General features: G+C 42.1%; 1 protein-coding gene and 1 pseudogene across 3 annotated transcripts in view; both read right to left on the bottom strand.

Annotated features, from left to right (window-relative positions):
- Positions 1–538: 538 nt before the first annotated feature.
- LOC143645770 (RAD9, HUS1, RAD1-interacting nuclear orphan protein 1 pseudogene) lies at positions 539–3,953 on the bottom strand (annotated as a pseudogene).
- A 359-nt stretch (positions 3,954–4,312) lies between these two features.
- IL31RA (interleukin 31 receptor A) overlaps positions 4,313–24,421 on the bottom strand; it is a 70,527-nt gene continuing 50,418 nt past the window's right edge. Inside the window, exons 15-16 of one of the 3 annotated variants that reach the window (XM_077117178.1) lie at positions 24,010–24,091; positions 4,313–4,387 (exon numbers count right to left, since the gene is read on the bottom strand). In XM_077117178.1, the coding sequence (XP_076973293.1) occupies positions 4,319–4,387; positions 24,010–24,091 (151 nt within the window). In that variant the 3' untranslated portion in view covers positions 4,313–4,318. The other 2 variants (XM_077117177.1, XM_077117179.1) reach the window with 2 other exon arrangements.

Here is a 24,421-nt window from a genome sequence, read left to right as displayed (position 1 = left end):
CAAATCTCACAAGCAATGTAAAAAATAAAAATGAGTTAGCTTTGATTTTTTTATATCCATCAGGTAATAAAGGAAACCGCCACTGAGCATGGCACAGAGTTGCTACTCAAAATGTGGAATGAGTTGGTTTGAGGTGAATAAAGGATTAATGAGTTGTGGTTAAAGGAAACATGTGTCATGAATGGGACAGTATTGCTGCATTACTGACAGAAGCAGTTCTCTAAAAATTTCTGCAACCATTTATTACATTTTAAAGTTAAAAGAAATTTTAAATTTTTAAACAAAAATAGGAAGTGGACTGTTTATAGCACTAAATATGAAGTAAACTGTTTATAGCCCTAAACCTTGTGTCATGAATTTATGTTCATAACACGAAGTATTTTAAAAAGCAAGTCAGGGAATTTATTTCCCTAATGGCTCTAATGTTCTGAAGTATCTTTTTTCAGTTGGTGTTATTTCCATTTCTATTTGTGTACCCTCCAGTCAGCCAGAAAATTAACTTTATCGACTCTGAAAACCCAGCAATTTCTTGAGTCTCTTAGCAGAGACTGATGTAAGTTTTTATAAGGAACTAGCTTCTGCTCTGCTTCCCTTTCTCCCTGAGGTAAGCAGACAGTTGCTTCCATCTCCTGCAGGTGGCCTAAATGCCACCCTTTTCCTCAGAAGTGTCTTTACCGCTGCGGACCCAGGCCCTGCACTCTTGGGAGTGACTAGTGTGAAGAGGGCAGCTTGGAAGGCTCGTCTTCCTCTCATCTGGGTGAGTGGGTTCTTTCCAAAAGATGACTCTGGGCAGATATCAGATGAAATGAACATAGAAGATGGGCTTTAAAGTGCAGTCATTGACAGTTCCCCACTGCTTTGGGGACTAAGCTTTGGGACTAGGAGACTTACAGAAATGTCCTTTTCCAGTTGATCCGGGTAGTCCTTGATTAAGGGGATCAACAGTGTTACTGAACTGGAAGAAGATTGGACTCAAAGGTGAGATGTGGAAATCTGGAGGAGGCAGATTTTCTACTTGCATGTCTTGCCTGGTCTACGTGATCACTGTTGCCTGGGCACCCGTTTTCTGCTATCATGTCAAACTGAGGCAATACGGGGAAATGATGGTATTGTCGTCAGTGGGCTTGCTGGGCACCTGTCTGGTGGGCAGTGGGAAACTGGAGACCCAGAGCAATGTTTGGGGCCCTCCAGTGGTTGTTGCTGAAATAGCAGAGGGGCTTTCTGGGCTCGCTGACAGCAGCAGGTGAATGGATGCAGAGCAGTTAGCAACCACAGGATGCTGGCTGCAGTCAAGTGGGGTGGGAGCGGGCGGGAGGGGTAGGCTCCAGTTCCAATCCACGTCTGCCCAGCTGCTCCTGGGCCACCACCACTCAGGCCAGCGACGCATTTGAGCCCGGCTCTGGTCTTAAATGCTGATTTGGCCTAATGGAACAAGATTTAGAAGAAAATCTTGGCCTTAATAACACAGAACGGACTCTCAAATGTCAGATTCTTTTACCTGTTTTGTATATTTACTAGGTGAGTTTCTGGAATCCTAGCCATCCGAACTCCCCAATGAATTTTTTTCTTACTGAGGTGCCGAGGGACCAAGCACAGAAGTGCTCTGTCAACTTGTAACCTGTCTCTTGACTCTCCCTTTTTTTTTGGTGTCTCAGTCCTTGTCATGCCCCCCTGAGGTTACCGACTACTAATGTATGAAACCAACTGAATCAACAATTCCACCTAGATGAAAAAAGAAAATCAGAGCTATTAAGTTTGCAGGACTTCACATTGTGATTTTGTAAAAAAATATGCAGAGTTGTAAAAACAAAGGTCCACAAACCAGCCAACCAGTAAATGTCATTCCTTCACATATATGCAACGTTACAGAAATTGTATCTTGGCTTTTGGCTATATATTCCTTTGTTACAAATCCTATATTTGACTTCAATTCTCTTAGTCTCAGCCTGGCTTCATTAAGGCCTCTTATCTTAGACTAATTCATATCATCGGTCCAGTCCATCCTGCATCCAAGAAGATTCTCCCTTAGAGAATTGTTTCCAGAGACAGAGAAACAATTCTCTCATTCAGGATTGCTTAAATCTTCTTTTGAAGGGAGGGAAGGAGGGAGGACGGGAGTTGATTCCACTAGAGCACTTGTTCAAACACTGAATGGGATCCACCTGTTGACTAGAAATCTTATGCCTCCAGCCACGTACTCTTTGCTAGAATGTTCTCTTACCAGTAGGGTCCAGGATATAACTAGTAAGCACAAATTTGGGTCCTGTTCTCTGTAGGAAATTGTTTTCCCCAGTTTTTGGCCATAGCCAGAAGTAGCCTGCTGGCTAGTGATGGCTTTTAAATGAATTAATATAAATTTCTGTTCTCTAGAATTGAGTCTATAAACTTCCATGAGGAGGAGCTCTTGTTTTTAAATGAATGGCCTGAAAATAAAAGCTACTCAAAGGCACAGAAATTCTGATAATAGAAAACATAATTCTGCTCAAACGTTCAGAGCATGAAAAAGCATCCAGTCTTCCTATAGGCTGAAGTCGGTGTTGATTTTGCCCACTGATTAATCTTGACTTAGAAACACCAGGGCTATGGGGCTGCCATCAGAGCTCAGGAGAAAATCTAGCCTCCGAGAAAATCTATGGCTATCCAAAGGAAAACGAGACCAAATGGGGCCACTTAATGAAAGACTGTTCCTGGCCGCTCATGCTTTGGTGTGAGGAGCTGTTTCCTCCATGCCCACAGCTGGTTCTCTTCCAGGCAAATCAGCAAGCATTTCTGATCATCTACCAGGGGCCGCATGCCGATGAACAAATGCATACCATTCATGGAGTGTTTACTCAGGGTCATTAAATCCTTGGAAACTTAATGAGCGCCAGGCTCACAAGCTCAGAGAGGTTGAATAACTTGCCCAGATTATATGACTGACAAATAGCAGAATGAGGTTCCAACCCTAACCTGACTCCAAAGCCCATGCTCTTAACCATGCAACCAAACTGCTTTTAGCAAGACCTTGGTGCTTGGCAGGCTCAGGGCTAGTTTGTGGAGTAATGCTCTTGTGTTTCCCAGGCCTTTCTGCCTCCTCTTTCTGAGTCTCTCTTCTCGTCTCTGGATCCTACCAACATTATGAACACAGGGCACCTAGCGCCCTCAAGCTGCCTCCCCCTCAACTGCACCCCCTCCTCAAGGTACCCCAACAGAGCATGAGTCCAGAACAGCGCCTCTCGATCAGGATCTCTCCTCTTATGCCCTCATCAGAGTTAGATCTGAGGCCTGCACTCCCTCACTAGCACACACAGTTGCTCTAACAACATATAGACATGCCAAGGCCTTAAAAAGGAGATAAATGTGCCCCTTTTTCTAGAGGAGAATGCATTTTAGCACAATTCTTATTGTCTCATTATTTTAGACAAAGTAAACATCTTCTAATGGTAGACTCTTGCTCACTGCAACCAGTGGCCAAAGGATGCAGGGGACAAAGGACCTTTCCTGGGTACTCAGATCACACTCCTCCTGTCCCAGGTCACTTCTGATCACAGACTTTGCTGGCACCCCTAGCATGCGCACGTACCCATCCCAGCCCATCAGCTTCACTCTGATTTGGCCTCCAGCTTCCACCTGTCTCCTCACACGTCCAGTGGGTGGCAGCATTGGCCACAGTGAAGGGCGTGCTGCGCTCCAGCTTCTCCGCTGGTATCCACCTTGTTTGCTTTCAGGGCATTTCCCCTTCCTGCTGTGCCTCGCCTTACAGCCTCACAACGCCTCCTCTCCAGCTATATACTCCTTACAATTCCTGGAACATACTGTGTTCCTTCTCACCTCCTAGACTTTGCACATGATTCTCTCCTACAATGTTCTCCCAGCCCCAAGCCCTTGTTTAGCTACAAAATTCTTACCTGTTCATCAAGAACCAATTCAAAACAGTTGCTCCTTGGTGGAAACTTCTGCCATCCACTCCCCATGCTTCCATCTCTCCAGAGTGAAGGGCCTTCCCTCTCCATGTTCTCTGAGTGCCCACCATAAGCCGGTGCTTGTCTCCTTCTCAGCTAGGAGCTGAGGCTCTGGAGGCAGGGCCCCATCTTATTCTTCTCTGATTCTCTGAGCTCCTGGCACCCAGCATGGTGCCTGAACACAATACATGCTTGGCAAATGTTGCTTATATGAAGAGACGATGGGATGAGTAGACAGACATGAGACATGTTTTTATAAATTTTATTTTTAAAATGCATCCCAGATTTCATTTTTATAATTTTAAATTTTTTTAAAATGTAACAACATACAAACACGAATATCCTTACCATATGATCATTCCATTCTTGGTATATAATCAATAACTCACAATATCATCACATAGTTGTATATTCATCATCATCATCATTTCTTGGAACATTTGCATCTATTCAGAAAAAGAAATGAAAAGAAAACAAAAAAATTCACACATACCATAATCCTTACCCCTCCCTTTCATTGATCACTAGCATTTCAATCTACTAAATTTATTTTAACATTTGTTCCCCCTATTATTTATTTATTTTTAATGCATATGTTTTACTCATCTGTCCATAAGATAGATAAAAGAAGCATCAGACACAAGGTTTCACAATCACACAGTCACATTGCAAAAACTATAGCATCTTCAAGAAACATAGCTGCTGGAACACAGCTCTACAGAGGCAGTTCCCTCCAGCCTCTCCATTATGCCTTAACTAAAAAGGTGGTATCTATTTAATGCATAAGAATAACCTCCAGGACAACCTCTCAACTCTGCTTGGAATCTGTCAGCCACTGACACTTTACCTTGTCTCACTTCTCTCCTCCCCCTTCGGTGGAGAAGGTCCCCCCCAATCCCCGGGTGCTGAGTCCCAGCTCATTACAGGATCTCCGTCCCGCTTTGCCAAGAAAGTTCACACCCCCGGGAGTCACGTCCCATGCAGAGAGGGGGTGGGCAGCATGCCTGCCCATTGTGTGGGCTGACAGAGGCCACACCCGAGCCACAAAAGAGGCTCTCTTGGGGGAGACTCCCAGGCCCAATCCCAAGTAAACTTAGCCCATCCTTTGCGGGGTAAGTTTCATATGAACAAACCCCAAGATTGAGATCTCAACCTATTGTTTTGGTTGTCCCCACTGCTTATGAGAATATCAAGAATTCTCCACTTGGGAAAGCTGAATTTTCCCCCTTTCTCACCATTCCCCAAGGGACTTTTTAAATACTATTTTATTCACTGTTCAAATTCTTCTGGAATTTATTGAGGCATCACTCTGGACAAACCTACAAAAATCTCATGCCCTACTTAAGGTTCTCTGTACTTATGGTGTTCAATTAAGCTGTCCACATAAGTTATATTAGGAAATACACTAGTCAAAATGTAAATTTTGTACCAAATAAACATTTTTTGCTTTAGTCTCACACATAAGTTAAAGTTTTAAAATATTAATTACCATCTATTTTCAACACCCTGCATTATTGACATTCCTTTGTTCTTCCTCATGCAAAACATTTTTAAATTTGTACATTTAGTCACTATCATACACTCTAGGCATTTCTAGATTATACCATCTCAGTCTTTATCGTATATCTTTCCTTCTGATTTCATTTGTGCCCTCAGGCTCTTAGGCCTAATTTTAAGTAGGCTTAGCCTATCCTTTGCAGGATTAAGTTTCATATGAACAAATGCCAAGATTGGGGGCTCAGCCTATTGCTTTGGCTGTCCCCAAAGCTTGTGAGAATATCAGGAATTCTCCACATGGGGAAGTTGAATTTTTCCCCTTTCTCACCGTTCCCTGAAGAGGACTTTGCAAATACTTTTTTATTCACTGTTCAAATCACTCTGGGATTTATTGGGGCATCACTCTAGTCAAACCTACAAAATCTCATGCCCTACTCAAGATTCCATGTACTTATGGTGTTCACTTAAACTGTCCATATAAGTTATATTAGGAAATGCACTAGTCAAACTATAAATTTTGTACCAAAACATTTTTTACTTTAGTCTCACACATAGGTTAAAGTTTTAAAAGATGAATTACCATCTTTTGTCAACACCCTGCAATATTGACATTCCTTTGTTCTTCCTCATGCAAAAACATTTTTTAATTTGTATATTTAGTCACTATTATTGTATAATCTAGGCATTCCTAGATTATACCATCTCAGTCTTTATCGTCTATCTTTCCTTCTGATTTCATTTGTGCCCCCAGGCCTCCTCCCTCTATCATTCTCACATTCAGCTTCATTCAGTGTTCTAATATTATTGTATTACAGTTAGGTAGTATTGTGCTGTCCATGTCTGAATTTTTACAATCAGTCCTGTTGCACAATCTGTATCCCTTCAGCTCCAATTTCCCAATATCTACCCTATTTCTATCTCCTGATGGTCTCTGTTTTTAACTGAAATTCTCCAAGTTCATTCATTAATGTTAGTTCATATCAGTAAGACCACCCGGGATTTGTCCTTTTGTTTCTGGCTTATCTTACTCAGCATAATGTCCTCAAGGTCTATCCATGCTGTTACATACCCAGATTTTATTTTACCCAAACTTGCATAGTGCCAGTGGGCAGTCAGGAATTTACCCTCCTCCCCACCTCCAGAAGTTCAGCGAAAATTACAGTCAGGATGGAATTTTCAAATCGTCTTGTTCAAACCCCTCAGTCTTCAGACAAGAAAAATGGGAAGTCAGATCGGAAACCCGCCAAACACCGCAGAAGAAAAAACTGAGTTTGGGGAGTTACTATAGAAAAAAATCCATCTCTGCCCTCTGGGAATTTGCTGTCTGGAGAGGGAGATGAAATAAACACCAGGAACGGGGATAGTCTTAAACAGAATATGTCAGAAAGGGCACGCAGGTTCTGGCCACACAAACCCAACTCCCAGCCAAGTATACAAGGCAAGCAAAAATATAAAGTGATCCCCCAATTCTCAATGGGAAGATCCCGTAGCAAGGTTTTTGGATGAGTTGAATGCTGATTAAATAATCAGATGTCTAACTGTGATGCAGACTTTAAGTCAGCCGCTATGGAGTAATACAGGAGTACAGGATGCTGGTTTTTTGGTCACTCAAACCTTATGAAATAATGCTATTCAAATCTTCACATTCACATGGGCATCAGGGTCTTTCCTTGCCATCACTGGGTCATCAGCACTATTTTCCAGGACCCTGTCGCATCCATCTAGTTGCTTGAGACACAGCATGGCTTGACCACAATTAAACTGTCATTGAAAACAGTATTCTAAGTCCTAAGGACTGACTTGTATAACATTAGTATAGTTTCCCCCGATTTCCTTATAAGTCATATGTATCAACTCTATAATGTAACTTCTTAACATTTTGCTTTTTAAAGTGATCTCCTTTTTTCTTTTTAATGCAATTTTGAGACATATTCATTCACACACATTACAATCCATCCAAAGTATACAATCAGAGGCTCACAGTATCATCACATAGTTATGCATTCATCACCACAATCAATTTTGAACATTTTCATTACTCCAGGAAGCAAAAAAATAAAAAAGGAAAGGGGAAAAAGAGAAAATCCAAAACATCCTGTATCTCTTACCCCCACCCCCATCATTGATCCCTGCGTTGGTGTGGCACATTTGTTACTGTTGATGAAAGTGCATTAAGACGGCTGTAACTGTAGTCCATGGTTTGCAATAGGTGTGGTTTTTCCCATTCACCACTCTATTATTAACTCCTTGTGCTGGTCTGAAAGGAAGTATGCCCCCTAGAGAATCCATATTTTAATCAAAATCCCATTTCATAAAGGTAGAATTATCCCTATTCAATACTGTGTGTTTGAAACTGTAATCAGATCATCTCCCTGGATGATCTGATTTAGTCAAGAGTGGTTGCTAAACTGGATTAGGTAACAACATGTCTCCACCCATTTGGGTGGGTCTTGATTGGTTTATTGGAGTCCTGCAAAAGAGGAAAAGTTTTGGAGAATGAGCGATTCAGAGAAAGCAGAGCAGAATAACATAGCCACGAGAAGCAGAGTCCACCAGCCAGCGACCTTTGGAAATGAAGAAGGAAAATGCCCCCCGGGCAGCTTCGTGAAGGGAAGCCAGGGAAGAAGCTAGCAGATGACACCATGTTCGCCATGTGCCCTTCCAGCTGAGAGAGAAGCCCTGACTGTGTTCGCTATGTGCCTTCTCACTTGAGAGAGAAACTCTGAACTTCATCGGCCTTCTTGAACCAAGGTATCTTTCCTTGGATGCCTTAGATTGGACATTTCTATAGACCTGTTTTAATTGGGACATTTTCTTGGCCTTAGAACTGTAAACTAGCAACTCATTAAATTCCCCTTTTTGAAAGCCATTCCGTTTCTGGTATATTGCATTCCAGCACCTAGCAAGCTAGAAAACTCCTAGTTATAGTTCCACACATTTGCTCCACTTCATGGAGAAATTTTACTGTTAATCACAGTCATCATCCACTACAAGATTTACTGAGTTATACATTCCCATATTTTAACGTTGGCTTTCCTTCTGTTGACGTGTATGACTCTAAACTTCCCCTATCAACCACACTCATGCACAATTCAGCACTGTTAATTGTATAAAGTGATCTTTTAAAAACTTTTTTATGATGAAATCTAGTATGTTTAGTTTTGCTATAAAACCCAGGAAGAGTTACTAAATCATTGTTCTATGCCTTTGGCACCTTTTGTGCTGGTTCCTTTTGGAATGCCTGTTACTCCAGCACTAAATGAGATCATTTAAGTAAACAGGTCCTTTCCAAACAGAACTTTTATCTTCAAAGTAAAATAAGAGAGAACTTGCAATATGAGAAACTTTTGTAAGGACTCGGTTATTCTGGGGCTCTTTCTTTTCTGGGGAATGATTTTAGGACAAAAATATTCCTTTATATCCAGACAAAAACTGTATTCATCAGGCCTGCCTTCCCAGAAGAGAAGAATTTTATGTGGACTTTTGAAAGTGGTGTTGGGCATGGACCAGTGAGAAGGAGAGGGAGCAGTGGTGCAAACTGTTTTTAAGTTAATGGCATGTTACTTCTCTGGGGCAAACAAAACCACCTTTCTTTTTGTTGCACTGAGACTTAAATTTCAGGGCTGGTCAAAAGAATTTTTATTAAATTCTCTGTTCATCATCCAGAAGTTACCCACCCTGCTTCCAAGCCTTTGAAAAAAGGCCTGGTTTCCGCAAGAATCAAGGACCCTCCAAGTTGTCACACTCCCTCAGAATCAGTGTGGACCCAGAAGAATAAATCTGCAATCCACAGCCAGGAACTAAGGGGGAAGTAATCTGATGTTTTTTCCACTCTCAGAGCAGAAAAGGGAGTGCCCAAGGTGAAATCTACTCATGAATCTCTGACCTCAGCTGAAGCAGGTTCAATAGAGACATCCAATCACAATCTTTTTCATTTCATTTGAGGCAACAGGGAGCTGGTTTCTCTCTCTTACTCAATAAAACCATGGAATACAAGCCAGCTCCATTTCCAAACAAGGAGGCTGTGTGTAAATGGTTCTGCAGGTGTCAAATTTTCTCTCATTGTAATTTACCTCTGGAGCAAAGGACTCATGATCTTGGGTTAACCTGACGCCATGGTAAAGAAATCTTCGTGTTTTGGTGATGTCAGAGAACCTCGCCATAAGGGAATAGCAAAAAATAAAGTGTATGTGGGGGTGAACAGAGAGGAGCTTGGTGACAGGATCAGTGCTAGAGTGAAGCAAAGAAGGCACCTAGGGCTCAAAACTTAAGGAAATGTTCAGTGCACTTGCAAGACCTTTGCATTCCTCATCCTAACCCCTTGGTGATGGTGTGGTCAGCTGGGAGTTGGGCTTTCTGTAATCACTGTTGTAGGAACTATTCCAGGTTCATGAATTGAGTAACTGGGTTAATTCTGAGACTATTATTCTGGCACTTGGCTGAGTAATGGGCAAGAAAGGGTAAACCCTGGGACGTGAAACCATTAAGGAGAATTATTCAGATCCTGATGGAAGACTGAAGAGGCCTTAATCTAGGAGAAAGAAAGAAAGACAAAGACAGCTCACAAAACATTTCAGAAATAACATTAGCCAGATGTGGTAGGTGACCTGTCTGGCAAAAGCAATCGGGAAAGGCGGCATAGCTGGATAAATGAACCAGGGAGGAGAAGGAGAAGTTACCCAACTTTTTTTTTTTCAATTCTTTATTTATTTTGAATAAAAACATGGCCAAGATAACACTACTAGTAGCTGTGCATACAAAACACAACATATTTGAGATTATTTTATATTTACAAAGCTGCTATTATATACAGGCATAGATATTCACAGCAACTTCATTAAACTCTAAGTACTAAGAATTCTACCAGTAGTTGTGAGGAACCCAAGATGGGAAAAAGCTAAAAACCAGTGGTCTTTCATTAAGTGGGTACATGGCCAACCACCTAATTGACAAACCACAGAAGATCTGTTTCTCTTGTCTCCAGTAATAACTAAAATAAAATTGCCCCACGGGGCTGTATACTGACAAACAAAACAACTCTCTAAAATTTCATTTTATTTTCTCTATTATCTCTCTCACGCCAAAGTTTTCCCAGAAATCTCTTACCTAATAGTTAAAAATCTCATGATACTGTTATCTTCAGAAAAGAAGACAAAATAGCGCTAAAGATGTGGCATGGTCTGGTTCAACCAGTTCAAATCCAAGAAAGAGTCCAGCCCTCTTCCAGTCATTAGTGGCTCTGCAGTGTTGCACACACTGAAAAAAGTGAACCTTTCTAAAAATGTCAGGAGATTACTCATTCTATGCATCAGGAGCACCTGCTCTGTGCAAGGCACTTTATATGAGGTGCTGCAGGAACTACAAAGCTCAAAGAGATAAGTCCCTGCCCTTGAGGAGCTTACAGTGAACATTATGTAAATATATACAATGGAGGACAGCGGCCAATTCTTCAGGATGTACCCCACTTTTGATGCCGCAAAAATGTGCTGTCCCAAGGACCTATCCCCTATCTCAATTTCATTCTACCTATAAAGGCGTCCAGTAATAGGATTAAGATCCACCCTGACTGAGGTGAGACACACCTTAACTAACATAACCTCCTCACAAGGTTCTACTTACAATGAAATCACACCCACAAGAATGGTTTAAGGTGAAGAACATGTTTTTCTGGGCTACATAGCTCCAAACTACCATAAATGGCAACGCAAATAGGAGATGGTGAGTATTTGAGGACTATTTGACAGCTGCCACCACTACACATTTCTAAACTTTGTAAGAAGGGAGGAGACAGAAGGCTTTGGTGGATTTTCCTCTCACACATGGTAAACACAGCACCATAATTGTTCTCTATTGAGATATTTCTTCTGAGTTCAAGCTTATAAATCATGGTATCCAAATAACTGGCATGAGACTATAACCAATGTAATGGCCCCCATCTACCCTTCTCTTGACCAACCCTAAAACCTGGTTTGGGAACAGGATTTTGTTTGAGATTACTACCTTAAGGACTGGGTTTGATTGTTTTTCATTTTTCATGAAGGAAGGATCAGAGTTGTGAAATCTTGTGCGATCTTTGAAAGCAGAGCAGATGAGTCAATAATTTAAAAAGAAACCTCACCCAATACCATACTAAGAACTTCATATTTTACCTAGAGGTCATAGGAAGCTAGTGAAGAGTCTCAATAAGGCAAGAGGTTGGATCAGATCTATGCATAGAAACATCACTCTGGAAGTAATGTGGAAGATGAATTTGGGTGTAGGGGTATAAAGGGCTGAAGATAGGGAAACCAGTTGGGGACTCTCAAACATCCAGATCAAAAATGATTGAGGCAGCTGCTGAAAGGTATCAGTGGAAATGGAGTGGCGGTAACTCGTTTTTCAGGAGGACTGTAAGGATCTGACCCAATTAGATGTTGGTGGCAAAGTTGTTTAGGATGACTCCAAGTGTCCAACTTAGGTAGCTAGGAGAATAGAAAGATAAAGTATGAAAGAGGAGAAATAAGTTGGGGAGATGGGTCTTTAGAGTTTGTCTTTGGACATATTAATTCCCAGTGGAGATTCCAGGTGAGCAGTTGGAAATATGGATATTGGCTCAGTGGAGACTGAGATTTTTGGAATGATGCAATAGAAGTTGAAGACCTGATAGGGAAGAGCTCATCCACAAATAAAGAGCATGTGTGACTCTCCAAGGAACTGAACCCCAAAGAACTCCAAGGTTCAAGGGGAGGGTTGGCCAAAAGGAGTCTAGGAAACAAACAGCAGAAGAGGGAACAGATGGGAAGAGGAAAGTCATGTGCAGTGTCCTGTTCCAACAACCGTGGGAAGTCCATTCTTCCAGCAGACCTTCCTACACCCATGTCCTCACGGTGCTCACAGATTCTAAACAGGCTATTTTGGGATCTCTTTTTGCCTCTGCAGCCACCCCAAGACCATCTTGCAGGTCTTTCATCTTGTCACTGCCTATGCCATGAACATGGACAGGGTGCTCCACCGCTGCCCCTGCTAGCAGCATTTCTTTCAGAACTCACTTGTTCCAAACGCAATTTCAGGCATCCTGAAACTCACCAATAAGAGAGGGAATAGTCTAACCACCCCATTAAGAACAGCTTCTCAAGCACTCTCCACACCTTGGAGTCCCCACTCAGCATTATCTTTCCCTGAACTCAGCAGCCATCTTTATTGTCAACTAGAGACAGCATACTGCAGGGATGAGTCAGAAAGCCTAGGTTCCAATCAACCCCTTCTTGGTTACAGAACAATGGCCAAGTGATATAATCTCTCTGAGCCTCAGTTTCCTCATCTGTGAAGTGGGTATTGGTACTGTACTGTTTTGTTAAAGCTACTGGTATGCAATATACCAGAAATTAATGGCTTTTAAAAATGGAACTTATTAAGTTGCAAATTTGCAGTTCTAAGGCCATGAAAATGTCCAAATTAAGGAACCAACAAGAGGTTACCTTTGCTCAAGAAAGGCTGATGCTAACGTAAGTCTGATGCTCCTTTTATCTATAGTATGTACAGATGAGTAAAACATATGGATTAAAAATAAATAATAGGGAGAATAAATGTTAAAATTAAAATACATATATATATACTGGATAGATGGAAATATTAGTGGTTAATGAGAGGGAGGGGTAAGGGGTCTGGTATGTATGAGTTTTTTCTTTTTCTTTTTATTTCTTTTTCTGGAGTGATGCAAATGTTCTAAAAAATGATCATGGTGATGAATATACAACTATGTGATGATATTGTGAGCCATTGATTGTATACCATGTATGGAATGTTTGTATGTTAAGAATGTATGTGCTTGTAGGTTGTTGTGTCAATTAAAAAAAAGTAAAAAAAAATTTAAAAGAAAGGCTGATGCTGTCTAGAACACCTCTGTTAGTTGAGAATGCATATGGCTGACATCTGTTGGGGTCCTTGGCTTCTGGACACCTCTGTCAGCTGGGAAGGCACATGATGACATCTGTTAGCTTTCTCTCCTGGTTTCTCGTTTCATAAGGCTTCCCTGGGGGTGTTTTGCTTCTGTATCTCCAATGGTCTCTGGCTGTGTGGGTGCTAAAGTTTCTTCCAAAATGGTTCCTTCTTAAAGGACTCCAGTAAGCAACCCTACCTTGAATAGATGGAGACCCATCTACGTGGAAACCACCTAATCAAAAAGTCCTACCCACAATCAGGTGGGTCATATCTCCATAGAAACAACTTAATCAAACACTCCCACCCAGCAATACTGAATCAGGGTTAAAGAGCATGGCTTTTCTGAAGTACAACAGTTTCAAAGCAGCACAGTTACCTCCCTCACAGTGATGTAAGGATTACTGGTTAAAATGTGCGCAGCCCTTAGCAGAGCACCTACACAAAAGTGATGGTAAAGGTTAGTTTTGGTAATCTTAGTAATGAACTGGACATCTCAGCCCAAGGTAACTGCATGTGAAAAATCGCCCAGCTCCAGGACAACGGGTGGGTATTTGCCTTACATTTATTTGGGTACAGTGGAGACTGTTCTGGAGTCCTTGTCATTCCCCCAACCCCAATAGTCTGCTATGTGGTGATTTGCTGCCTATACCTCTAAAAATTTCTAGCCATACGATTATCTCACTACCAAGAAAAGAAGGGGGAATTCCAGTGTCCTGGACAACTTGCTACCCAGGATGCGAACCATTGTGCCACTAAACCACAGGCTGGTCTGTGAAGAGAGTCAGAGGCCAGCCAGAGGGAAATGAAGATTGAGAGAGGGATCTTTTTTCTCTCTCTTTTAAGATGAAAGTAACCTGAACATGTTTAGGAACTGAAGAGAAGGAACTGCTGGAGAGGGAGGAGTTGGAGTTCTGGGAGGGGTTGGAGGAGGTACAGAATCCAGAATTCATGGGGAAGGTTTGGCCAGAGCAGCGACAAAGGGCTGATGGCATGTCTTCAGTAAAGTGGGAGACACTGTCGTCTGCCAAGAGCAGTGAGGTGAGACCCAGAAGGAACCTGAGGAGCTGGAAGAAGTTTGGATATGCTGCCATGAGGAAAGAAATGGGAAGACTCACAAGCATGAGGCCAGCCTCATCCTTGGCAGGAGGCACGTGGGCAGGCGTGACTACACACTTCAGACGGTTTGTAACCTTCTGATTCCTATTCACCTGTAACTCTTCTGTGTTTCCAATAGCCACGAGACTCCCCTGATCCTCTAATGATATTGGAGATTTAAATTTTGGAGCCTCATTTTAAACATCTGAGTAGGTAAAACTCTAAAATGAAAGTATAGTATTACATTAAATTGTATGACAGCTTTATTATCTGAAAGGTCACAATATAAATGCATTTATAATGAAGGACTTTAAAGGCATTCCCATTACAATAACAATGATATTATAACTACTTAAGGGTACAGAGCTTTCATGCATGCATTATAGAGTGTATTAATACATAAACAATACACAGAAAAGACAACATGCCCAGGGTGGTGCAAAGGTGGCTCAGTGGCAAGAATTCTTGCCTGCTAAGCTGGAGACCGGGTTCAAATCCTGGATCCTGCCTATGCCAAAAGAAAAGACAACATGCCCAGCCTATAAAAAGATGGAAGATGGTTCACTTTGGTAAACAGGTTCAATCTTCCTTGTTACTAGTAATCATTTGGAATACTCTGCACATTCACTCTGGTTTGCACATTTTGATTTGTATTTCAAAATCCAGACCTCAGGACACCTCCCTGGCATTTAATCTCACATGAATGTACTGAAGGTGGGCATGACAGAAACAAAATCAGCAGTGTCTTAGTTTGCTATAACAAAGATTCACAAACTTAGTGGCTTAAAATAACAGAAATGTGTCTCATGATCCTGGAGGCTAGAAGTCCAAAGTCAAGATGTTGGCAGGGCTGTGCCGCCTCAGACTGTGCTGGAGAAGTTACAAGTTTACAAACCAATCATGCATAAAATACGGGATTCCCATAAACCGCCCCACCACCAATATTTTCATCGGTATGGAAAATTTGTTACAATTGATGATAGCAATTTTTTTGTAATTCTACTATGTTTTTAACAGTAAAAATAGTTACAACTGATGAAAGATTATTAAAGTAGTAATATTAACTACTGTTCATAGTTTACATAAGGTTTTTCCCCCCATATTCCCAACTTACTGGTTTTTTTCATGCATGTCTTTATTACTCCTAAACCATACACTGGACAAAGGGGGTGTCAGTCAAAAAGTTTTCCAGTTGCATATGGACATATAATCATTATCAAAGATCAAGGCTCGGCTACTGGATTATAGTGCAACAGTTTCAGCTATTTCCTTTAGGCTATTCTAATACACTAGTAACCAAGAAGAAATATCTAGTACAATGAGTCAGTAACCATAATCATTTGTTAAATACTAACTTCTCAGAACGACTACTCCCTCTCATTTAATCATTCTCTCAGTTTTCAGAGATATCTGGGCAATGGCGATTCTAATTTATTCATGCTGAATAAGAGGAATGAAACTGGTTGATGTTCTTGGAGAGACTTGGTACCTCTTGGTTGCAGGCCTTATCTGGCATAGGAGCCCTCTGGAGGCTTTATGTGTCTGTAAAAATAAATTTAATAGGTAAAACTTTTCTAGAGTCTTAGACAGAGTCCAGTGTTCCTTAGGGTTTTCAGGAATACTGTTGCCTGGAGCTTAGCAAACTGTGGCAATTTGTAAAATCTGACTGAAGCTTGTAAACGAGTTTCAGAATGACCTCTCAACTCTGTTTGAACTCTCTTAGCAACTGAAATGTTATTTTGTTTTATTTCTTTTCCTCCTTTTGGTCAATAAGGCATTGTCAATCCCAGAATGTCAGGCCAGGCTCTTCCCTGGGAGTCATGTCCCACAAGGGGGAAATGGGGTAATTACATCTTAAAAGACGCTATTTCCAAATAAGTCACATCCATGGGACCGAGGGTTAGCACTGTAAACATAATCTCTTGAGGAGACACAATTCAATTTGTAACTGCCACTCTGCGCATTTAGATTTCCTGAACAGTAATCTGTTCCTTTGCTGACTACAACGGTATTTTCCCTCTCATGCAATTATTTCCCTTATCCTCTCCCATGCCAACTTCTCACCAGCACAGGGCAGGCATCTTGGACAGGACATTCCTACACAGAGTTCAGTGAAGAGGAAAAGGGTGGTCTCCTGACTTTTCCAAACATGTAACGGAGGCTATTTGTGCTTCTGAGCAAATTCTGTCCCTAGCCGTCCCTAAAGTCCAGTGAAAACTGCAGAAGGAACCAAGACGGCTAATGATGTTTTGTCACACTCTGTTCTTCTGTACCCCCAAATAAGAGTGTAAGACACCGACAATGCTCCTTACTGTGATTACAAATGAGCCCCATCAATAATTAATGTTTACACAAAACAATTAACACAATTCTTCAGAGTGAAATGTCTTTTTTTAAAATGCCCCACAAGAAACAAGTATTTTGTCAACCAAATGACAAAGTCCATCATTGTTCTAAATCCTGTTGAGTGCCTCTAATTTCTAGTATCTCAGCAGGTCTTCCGATGCCCCCTTTAAGAATATGTGATGGCATTTAGAGTTCTTTTGATTTGTTGTTATTGTAAAGTTGAGTTGAAGGCATTTTCAATTTAAGGAGAAAAGAAAAGAGAGACACCTAGAACTATCTTTGGACACTGAGTCGAACTCATGGCAAAAGTTCAGGACAGGGATTAATTCAGGACAGAGCTTCTCAGCCTTAGCACTATTGCATTTGGGGCCAGGGGAGTCTTTATTGTGGGGGCTTTCTGTGAAATGTAGGATGTTTAGCAGCATCCCTGGCCCCTACCCATTAGATGCCCATAGCTCCCCTCTCTCCACACATGACAATAAAAAAAAGTGTCCAGATTACAACAAATGTCTTGGAGGCGGGGGGTGCAAAATCACCCTTGGTTAAGAACCGCTGACGTGAGTAATAAACAGCCACCGACTCTCCACGGTAGGTAGCTATGGATGGGAACAGGAAGCTGTGAGAACCGGGGGCAGCCAGAGAATGTGTGCCCCCTGCAAAGGGGGCAGCTGCCATCCAGCTGGAAATCCAGGGTTTTAAATGACACGTGCTGACTTTTCTTTAACATTAGTAATTAATTCAACTCTAAAACATTTTGCGTGCCTACACAGTGCAGTCTGAGCCTGAAGTCTATGTGCTAGTACAGGGGCTGGCAAACTTTTCCAATAAAGAGCTGGATAATAAATATTATAGTCTTTGCAGCAATAAGGACTGCGTCACAACTCCTCGATTCTGCCTTTATGGGACGAGAGTAGTCACAGATGGTATTTAAATGAGGGGCGTGACTGTGTCCCATTAAACCTAGTTATGGATACTGAAATTTGAATTTCATACAATTTTACATCACAAAATATTCTTTTGATTTTGTTTTCAACCATTTAAAAATGTAAAAACCATTCTTAGCTCACAGACCGTACAACAGCCAGAGGGGGCCAGATTTGGCTCATGGGCAGCAGTTTGCCGGTCCTTGGACTGGAGATTACCTGCAATAGCAGCCGCAGCTAGGGCCATGCAGGAAATGGGGACCAAACCAGGCTTGGGTGGATTGGGCAGACCAGCACAGGCCTTGCCCGGAGGAGCAGCTGCAGCGTTGGGGTTCTGGGCTGTCTTTCTTTTCTCACCTTTCTCCATCCCCTTCGAATTCTGAGACCACTGTATAGGGTTTTTGCATTGCAGCTCCCTTTTTTTTTCTTAACCACAATTTGGCTTCTTTGTCATTTTTACATTCTTTTATTATTTGGTTTGGTTTGGTTTGGTTTTTGACAGAGGCAGGCTCCGGGAGTCAAACCCAGGTCTCTGGCATGGCAGGCGAGAATTCTGCCACTGAACCACTATTGCACTGCCCTTTTATGATATATTTGTAAAAGAAAGACACTGACCTGCCTGCATCCTTCCCAAAGACACAGACTATTCTTTCTTTAAAAGGAATTCTATCACTTTTTAATGACCTTGCTATAAGTCTTCCTGTTTGTGTCCTTCCAATGTCTGTTTGTCAGTAAACACAGAGAAAGCACAGATGGCCTGCTCCCCGGCCACAGACGCAACTCACAGAGCTGGGATGGGAGCCGTTCATGACCCGATTCCAGGAAAGGAAGGTCATCTGTGGTTTCTGAGCCTTTAGGCCTGTGTCATGTGAAACTGCCTTAGAGAACAAAGTGGCTTATTGAAGGAATTTCTTGGATTCCTGGAAACACAGTTCTAGGAAATGCTGACTCCTATGAAAGTACCTAAGAGCCCATCTAGATCAAAACAGGGAGCCCCAATGTCCTCCCACAGGCCACACGTAGTTATCGTTACATGCCAGGAACTCATCTGACATTGTAGTATCAGGATACAAGTGCAGTGCCGGCCATATATTTCCTCAGATCTCAGCAATTAAACCCTGGGCTAAAGGCTCAATTCATTTTCACACGGTCTGTGCTAAGCTGGGGTGAAGGAGGAGGAGTTTCTAACATAGCATGATCCTGGGCCCTGCTGAGCCCCTTCTAGGATGTGCTCAGTAAGTCTTCCTGGGCCCCAAGCCAAGGTGAGGTGCCAGAGTCCCTGTACAAAAAAGCTCTGCAGTGTCTGGTGCCTTTCTACTCCTGGGCTTAGGTGTAAGATAAAAGGGCAGTGAAAGTCTCACAGAACTGTTTCTAGGGCTAACAAAATGACCTGGAAAATGGGGCAGACTTGTCCCCTCCTTGATTTATCAGCAGCATACTGTAGCAGCATACTGTAAAGTAGGAGCGTAGAGTCCTGGACTGTGAGGGGAATCTCAGGGGCCGCTGGAGCCTACCTACAGCTGTGGGAGTCTGGTGGGTCCCTGTCTGGTCAAGTGTCAGAGAGAGCTGATCTGGAGTCCTGTTACCTAGTGCCCTCCCTTGAGCCTCCCTCACTCCCTGATGTATCAGAAGTCAAAGTACTTATAAACTAGGTACGCTGAGTCCCGGTATGGGGAAAGGGATGTTGCTGCAGACACTGGAGATTTAATGAGGACTCTTCACTTAGACCAGAGATTAGTCTCAGGCACAGCATCACGGCAGACCCACTCTACTTCCCTGGCCTCTGTGTTGAGGGACAGGTTGCGAGTAAGATTTCAAGGCTGTCTCAGAGGTAGAGCCTGGAGCCTAGGAGAGGCAAAGTGAAGCCCAAGTGTCAACTTAACAACTGTCCTCTGGCAACACAGAAAGTCAGGCTTCTCTCCTGGAAATCTGAGGAATCACCTCAGAAAAGGCTACGACCATGAGCCAATTCTTAGAGAAAGCTAGATATAGTCACCACAGGGGTCCATTGGCCTCAGAACCTGGACCTGTCCTTAGATGTCCACCTGTCAGGAGGCCTCAATGAAAACATGTTATTGGAACAAAAGAAAATAAAGAGTTTTTCTTCTGCAAAACCCTTGGGCTTACCACAATCCCTTTTCTTCACAACTCAAGTCACAAAGCTATGCCAACCAAGCTCAACTGGCAACTCAGGGGCATGCAAGACTTTAGCTCAAGCAGAATGGGGAGGGGACCAAGGAAACACTTCCTGCCAAGCCTTTATCTTTTCTCTCAGCAAGAGTCATTCACACTGAGACTCAGAGCGATTCAAGCCATAGCGGCATTTACACTTCTATTGGTCTGGTCTGGAAGTTTTCAGACACAAGAAAACTCTGGTTGCTCATGAATTTTTTAAATGTGGATTCAGTTCTCCTTCTTCACAAAAATGGTCTGGCCCTAAACTTTCACCAGCAGAGAGGATGCTTTTTGGCTGCTCTACAGGTCCTCCTGGCATTTCCAAAAGCAGGTGTTGGGGTTTTCTGGGTGGAATTTTGGTTGAAATTGGGAGCTCTTGAAAAAATTTTCTCCGGAACAATAAGGCCTATAGAGGGGAGTCACATATTCATTCTTTTCCCCTCCCAAACAGTTCACGAACTTTCACAGTAAATTCTCAGAGTTCACCACCAACTTGTCAATAAGGTCACTGGGCACAGAATGAGCTCTTAGAATACTGTCTTCTTTGTTCACAGAGTCATCAAACTGAACCTCCTTTAGATTTAGCTTATCCTGAAAAAGAAAGAGGGATACTTCAGATCGTCATTTAGGGCCCACACGTGATATTGTCAAAGGTCATCAGAGACTGTGGGAGGATGGTGTAGTAGAAGCTGCAGGAATCCGTCCCTCTGTGAGAGCAGCTATTGAAATGGCAGAAACTAGTCAAATCAACCACTTTAAAACTCTGGAGTCCGGCGGAGCACTGTGGCATCCAGGGAGAAGCAGGGGAAGAGATTGGTAAGTTGCAATAAAGACCAGTGAGTTTCACCCCTTCTACAACTACCATCCGCCTTCCCCCGGCTTCGTGGTGGGCAGTCGTGCGACTGCAGGTCACATTCCTGTCGCAGCTTGCAGGAGACCGGGTGTGACATAAAGAATTAGTCCTCCAAATTCCTGTCTGATCCCAGATCTCTACCTGTGATCAGCTACTTCAGATGGCTGGGGGCTTTTCTGAGGACAGTCATTGTTCCAACCCTCTCTGGAAAGGAAGGAAGCAGAGAAATCTTGAAGACAGTAACCTTCCTCAAATTTATGTAAAATAGACAGTGGTGCCCTTGCCGGCCCCTCTCCAACTCCCTCCTCAATGCAGGGTGAAGCCAGCTTGCACTCCCATTGGGGACCCTGACCCTGTTCCACAGGGAGCAGGGTGGCCCCTCTGTGCACACTGCAGTACATATACATCAGTGGTGCCAATCTATCATGTGGAAGTCTGAGAGACTAAGCAGCGGAATGTGTCACGTTTTTGTCCTGAGGACAGAAAAACTGTTGGGAGTTTGAGAAATAAGTTTAAACAGCCTGGGCAAAGAAATATCCACCTTAAGTTACTTAAAAGAGCACCCAGGAGGGAGGCTAGGTCAATTCCAAAGGGAGTACAGGGGGTTTTCACTCAAACTCCAGTGGACTCTAAAGGGGGATTCCTGAAGCCGCTAGTAAGCATAAGCACAGGAGAAAAGCAGGATCCTTGACTCTGGCTTCCCTGAACAAGCTCAAATAAGACAAAGTGGACCCTGTACTTCTCATTTGCCTTGGGCTGATCTTCTTGATAGGAGGGCTAAGTTCCTATCTGAAGGAGACCACCAGCCACAGCAGAGCCAATTTACAGAGAGTGAAAGGTACTTTTTACCTTGGCTTGTTTGTAGCTAGTAGCTCCTGGCATTCAAGAAAATCTCTGTCATATCACTAGCTGGTTACAAACTTAAGAGTTAGCCCAGAAACTTAATCCCAGAGTTAATACCTTGTAATATTAAAATGTACAGTGTGCAACAAAAAATTACCAGGCAAACAATGAAACAGGAAATGATGGCCCATCCAAAGGAACAAAATAAATATCCAGAAACCATCAAGAAAAAGGACCAGACTTTGCACCTACCAGACAGAGACTTTAAAATAATGACCCTCAGTATGCTCAAGGAAATACAGAGAAAGAACTAAAGGATACAAGGAAAACAGTGAATGAATAATATGGGAATTTCTCCACAGAAATGCTGGCATTGAAGAACACAATAACTGAAATAAAAAATTCCCTAGACGGTTTCAACAGCCAATTGGAGGTGGCAGAAGGAAGAATCCATGAACTTGAAGAAAAGACAACTGAAATGATTCAGGCTAAGGAGTAGAAAGATAAAAGAATTAAAGGAATGAACAGAGCCTAAGAGACCTGTGGGACACCATCAAGCATTATGGAAGTTCCAAAGAGAAAAAAGAGAGAAAGGGGCAGAAGGAATGTTTAAAGTAATAATGGCAAAAAACTTCCCAAATTTAATGAAATGAAAGACAAGATTATGCATGTTAAAGAAACCCAACAGCCCCCAAACAGGATAAATTCAATGTGAACTAGCCAGACACATAGTAATAAATAAAATTGCCAATGCCAAGGACAAGAAGAGAGTTCCCAAAGCTCCAGGAGCAAAGCAAAGTTATGTAGAAGGGAATGCCAATAATATTAAGTGCCAATTTCTTATCAGAAACCACGAAGGCAGGAAGGCAGTGGTAAAAAATATTTAAAGTGTTGAAACAAAAAAATTGTCAACCAAAAATTTATATCCAGCAAGATTTTCTTTCAAAAAAGAGGGAGAGATCAAGACATTCCCAGATAAACAAAAACTGAGGGAATTTGTCTCCACTAAACCTGCCCTACAATGATGCCAGAGGAAGTTGCACAAACAGAAAGGAAAGGGCACTAGACAGTGGATCAAAGCAGCATAAAGAAATAAAGATCTCCAGTAAAATAACTATATGGGTAAATATAATACATGTATTATTGTATTGTGCTGTTTGCTATGTAATTCCACTTGAACATACCCCCACATTCATCCCAGATACCACAAGTCATGACCAATAACCTCCACATGACTTCCCATAGGAGCTTGGCGGAAGTGGCCCATTTTTTGAGAAATAGCACTTGGTATTGAAACAATTTTTTTCTTCTAGAAAACTCAAGGTGGTTTTCCATTCAACCTATATTCACAAAATCTCTGTTAAGTTGGAAGCACCAAAATTAAAACTTTAAGAGATGGAAAAACCACTATCATGAAGACGAATGACTAGCCCACCATCATGCAGAAAATATCCTCATGAAAGGTAATGTCTTTGCCATCTTTGAATACCCAGGACCTAGCCCAGTGCCTGGTATACAGGGACTATTAATAACTGCCTGCTGTGGAAGCCAGAGCTATAGATTATCCAAAAAGTCTTTTAGCCATCAGACAACACTGCCTATAAATTTATTTACTTTCTTAATAACTTTTAAGAAGTAAGAAAGCAAATAGGATAAAACAAGACAAATAAAGGAGAGGAGGATATAGAAATAAAGACCTTATAACAAAAATGTCCACATTAAAAAATATTTCTGAGATGAAACAAGAGCTAATATAAAATTCCTATATCAGGAAGAGAATGGGACCAGTCTTTCAATAATACATACTTAAAGGAACATTTGATTGGGTCTATTAAGCAAGAAATCTAATCTAAAAATTTCAGAACAATTTTCAACTTAAAAGATTATAAAAAGAAGGGTCTCCATTTAAGTCTAATTTGTCCCATTGCCAGTTAAACAAGGTTTGACTGATTTCCCCATCTGAGAAACACAATTTAAGCTATACACACCAGCATCCCCTTGGTGTCTCTAGGGGGTCTCCAGATTAACTTGCTCTTGGCTTCTTTTTAAATGGCCACAAATCCTATGGCAGGACTTTTTCTCTTTCTCTAACTAAAGAGTCAGATCCTCAGGAGTAGGGCAGGTATCTTTCCTCCATGGTACCCCTTACAGCACCAGTTCTATGTTGGGCACACAGTGGGTCCTCATGAACCTGGTGCCACCCTTTTCTCTTGTCCCAGGCATGAGGTTAAAGTAGTTCTAAGAAGACTGATAGCATCTGTCCCATCAGTCATTCCCTGAGACTTTTCAATCTTGGATTCTCTTTCCATGAACTCAGGAAACAGTTCAGCCCAGGACTCCTTCCCCACTTCCATCCACCTTGTCAACCTCCTACAACCAACCTGCTCAATTGATTTCCTTAATGAAAATAATTTACCTTGAAATTGTCTCCACGCCACATGGCTATACTGCTTTCAGCAGGGTTGGGGATATCAGGCCAACATTGATGTTTCCATTTGCTGTAAGAATTTAAAACAAGAAATGAGCCCAAGAAGTTTTACACACATTTTATAGCTGCAACAAAAGAATAGGACTTTGATAAAAGGAATTGTATGGTTCTCTTATTAAACAAGAACAAGTTCCTGGTCCCCTGACAGACAGTAGGAAAGCAAAGTACGCCATGAATGGGGAAATTGCAAGTCATCTATGGGATGCTATGGGAGGAGACCTCTCCCTATGCAAAGCTACTCCTACCATTGCCCTTCTCCCACCCTTTCATCTCCATGCCTTGTGCTGATGCCTGAATTATACCATCACAGAGTCATTCCTTTGAGATTTAATCCCTGGGA

The sequence above is a fragment of the Tamandua tetradactyla genome, chromosome 9 (assembly GCF_023851605.1).
Source record: "Tamandua tetradactyla isolate mTamTet1 chromosome 9, mTamTet1.pri, whole genome shotgun sequence".
Taxonomy (NCBI): Eukaryota; Metazoa; Chordata; class Mammalia; order Pilosa; family Myrmecophagidae; genus Tamandua; species Tamandua tetradactyla.
The sequence above is the reverse complement of the archived record's forward strand: the minus strand, read 5'-3'. Positions and strand labels throughout refer to the sequence as shown.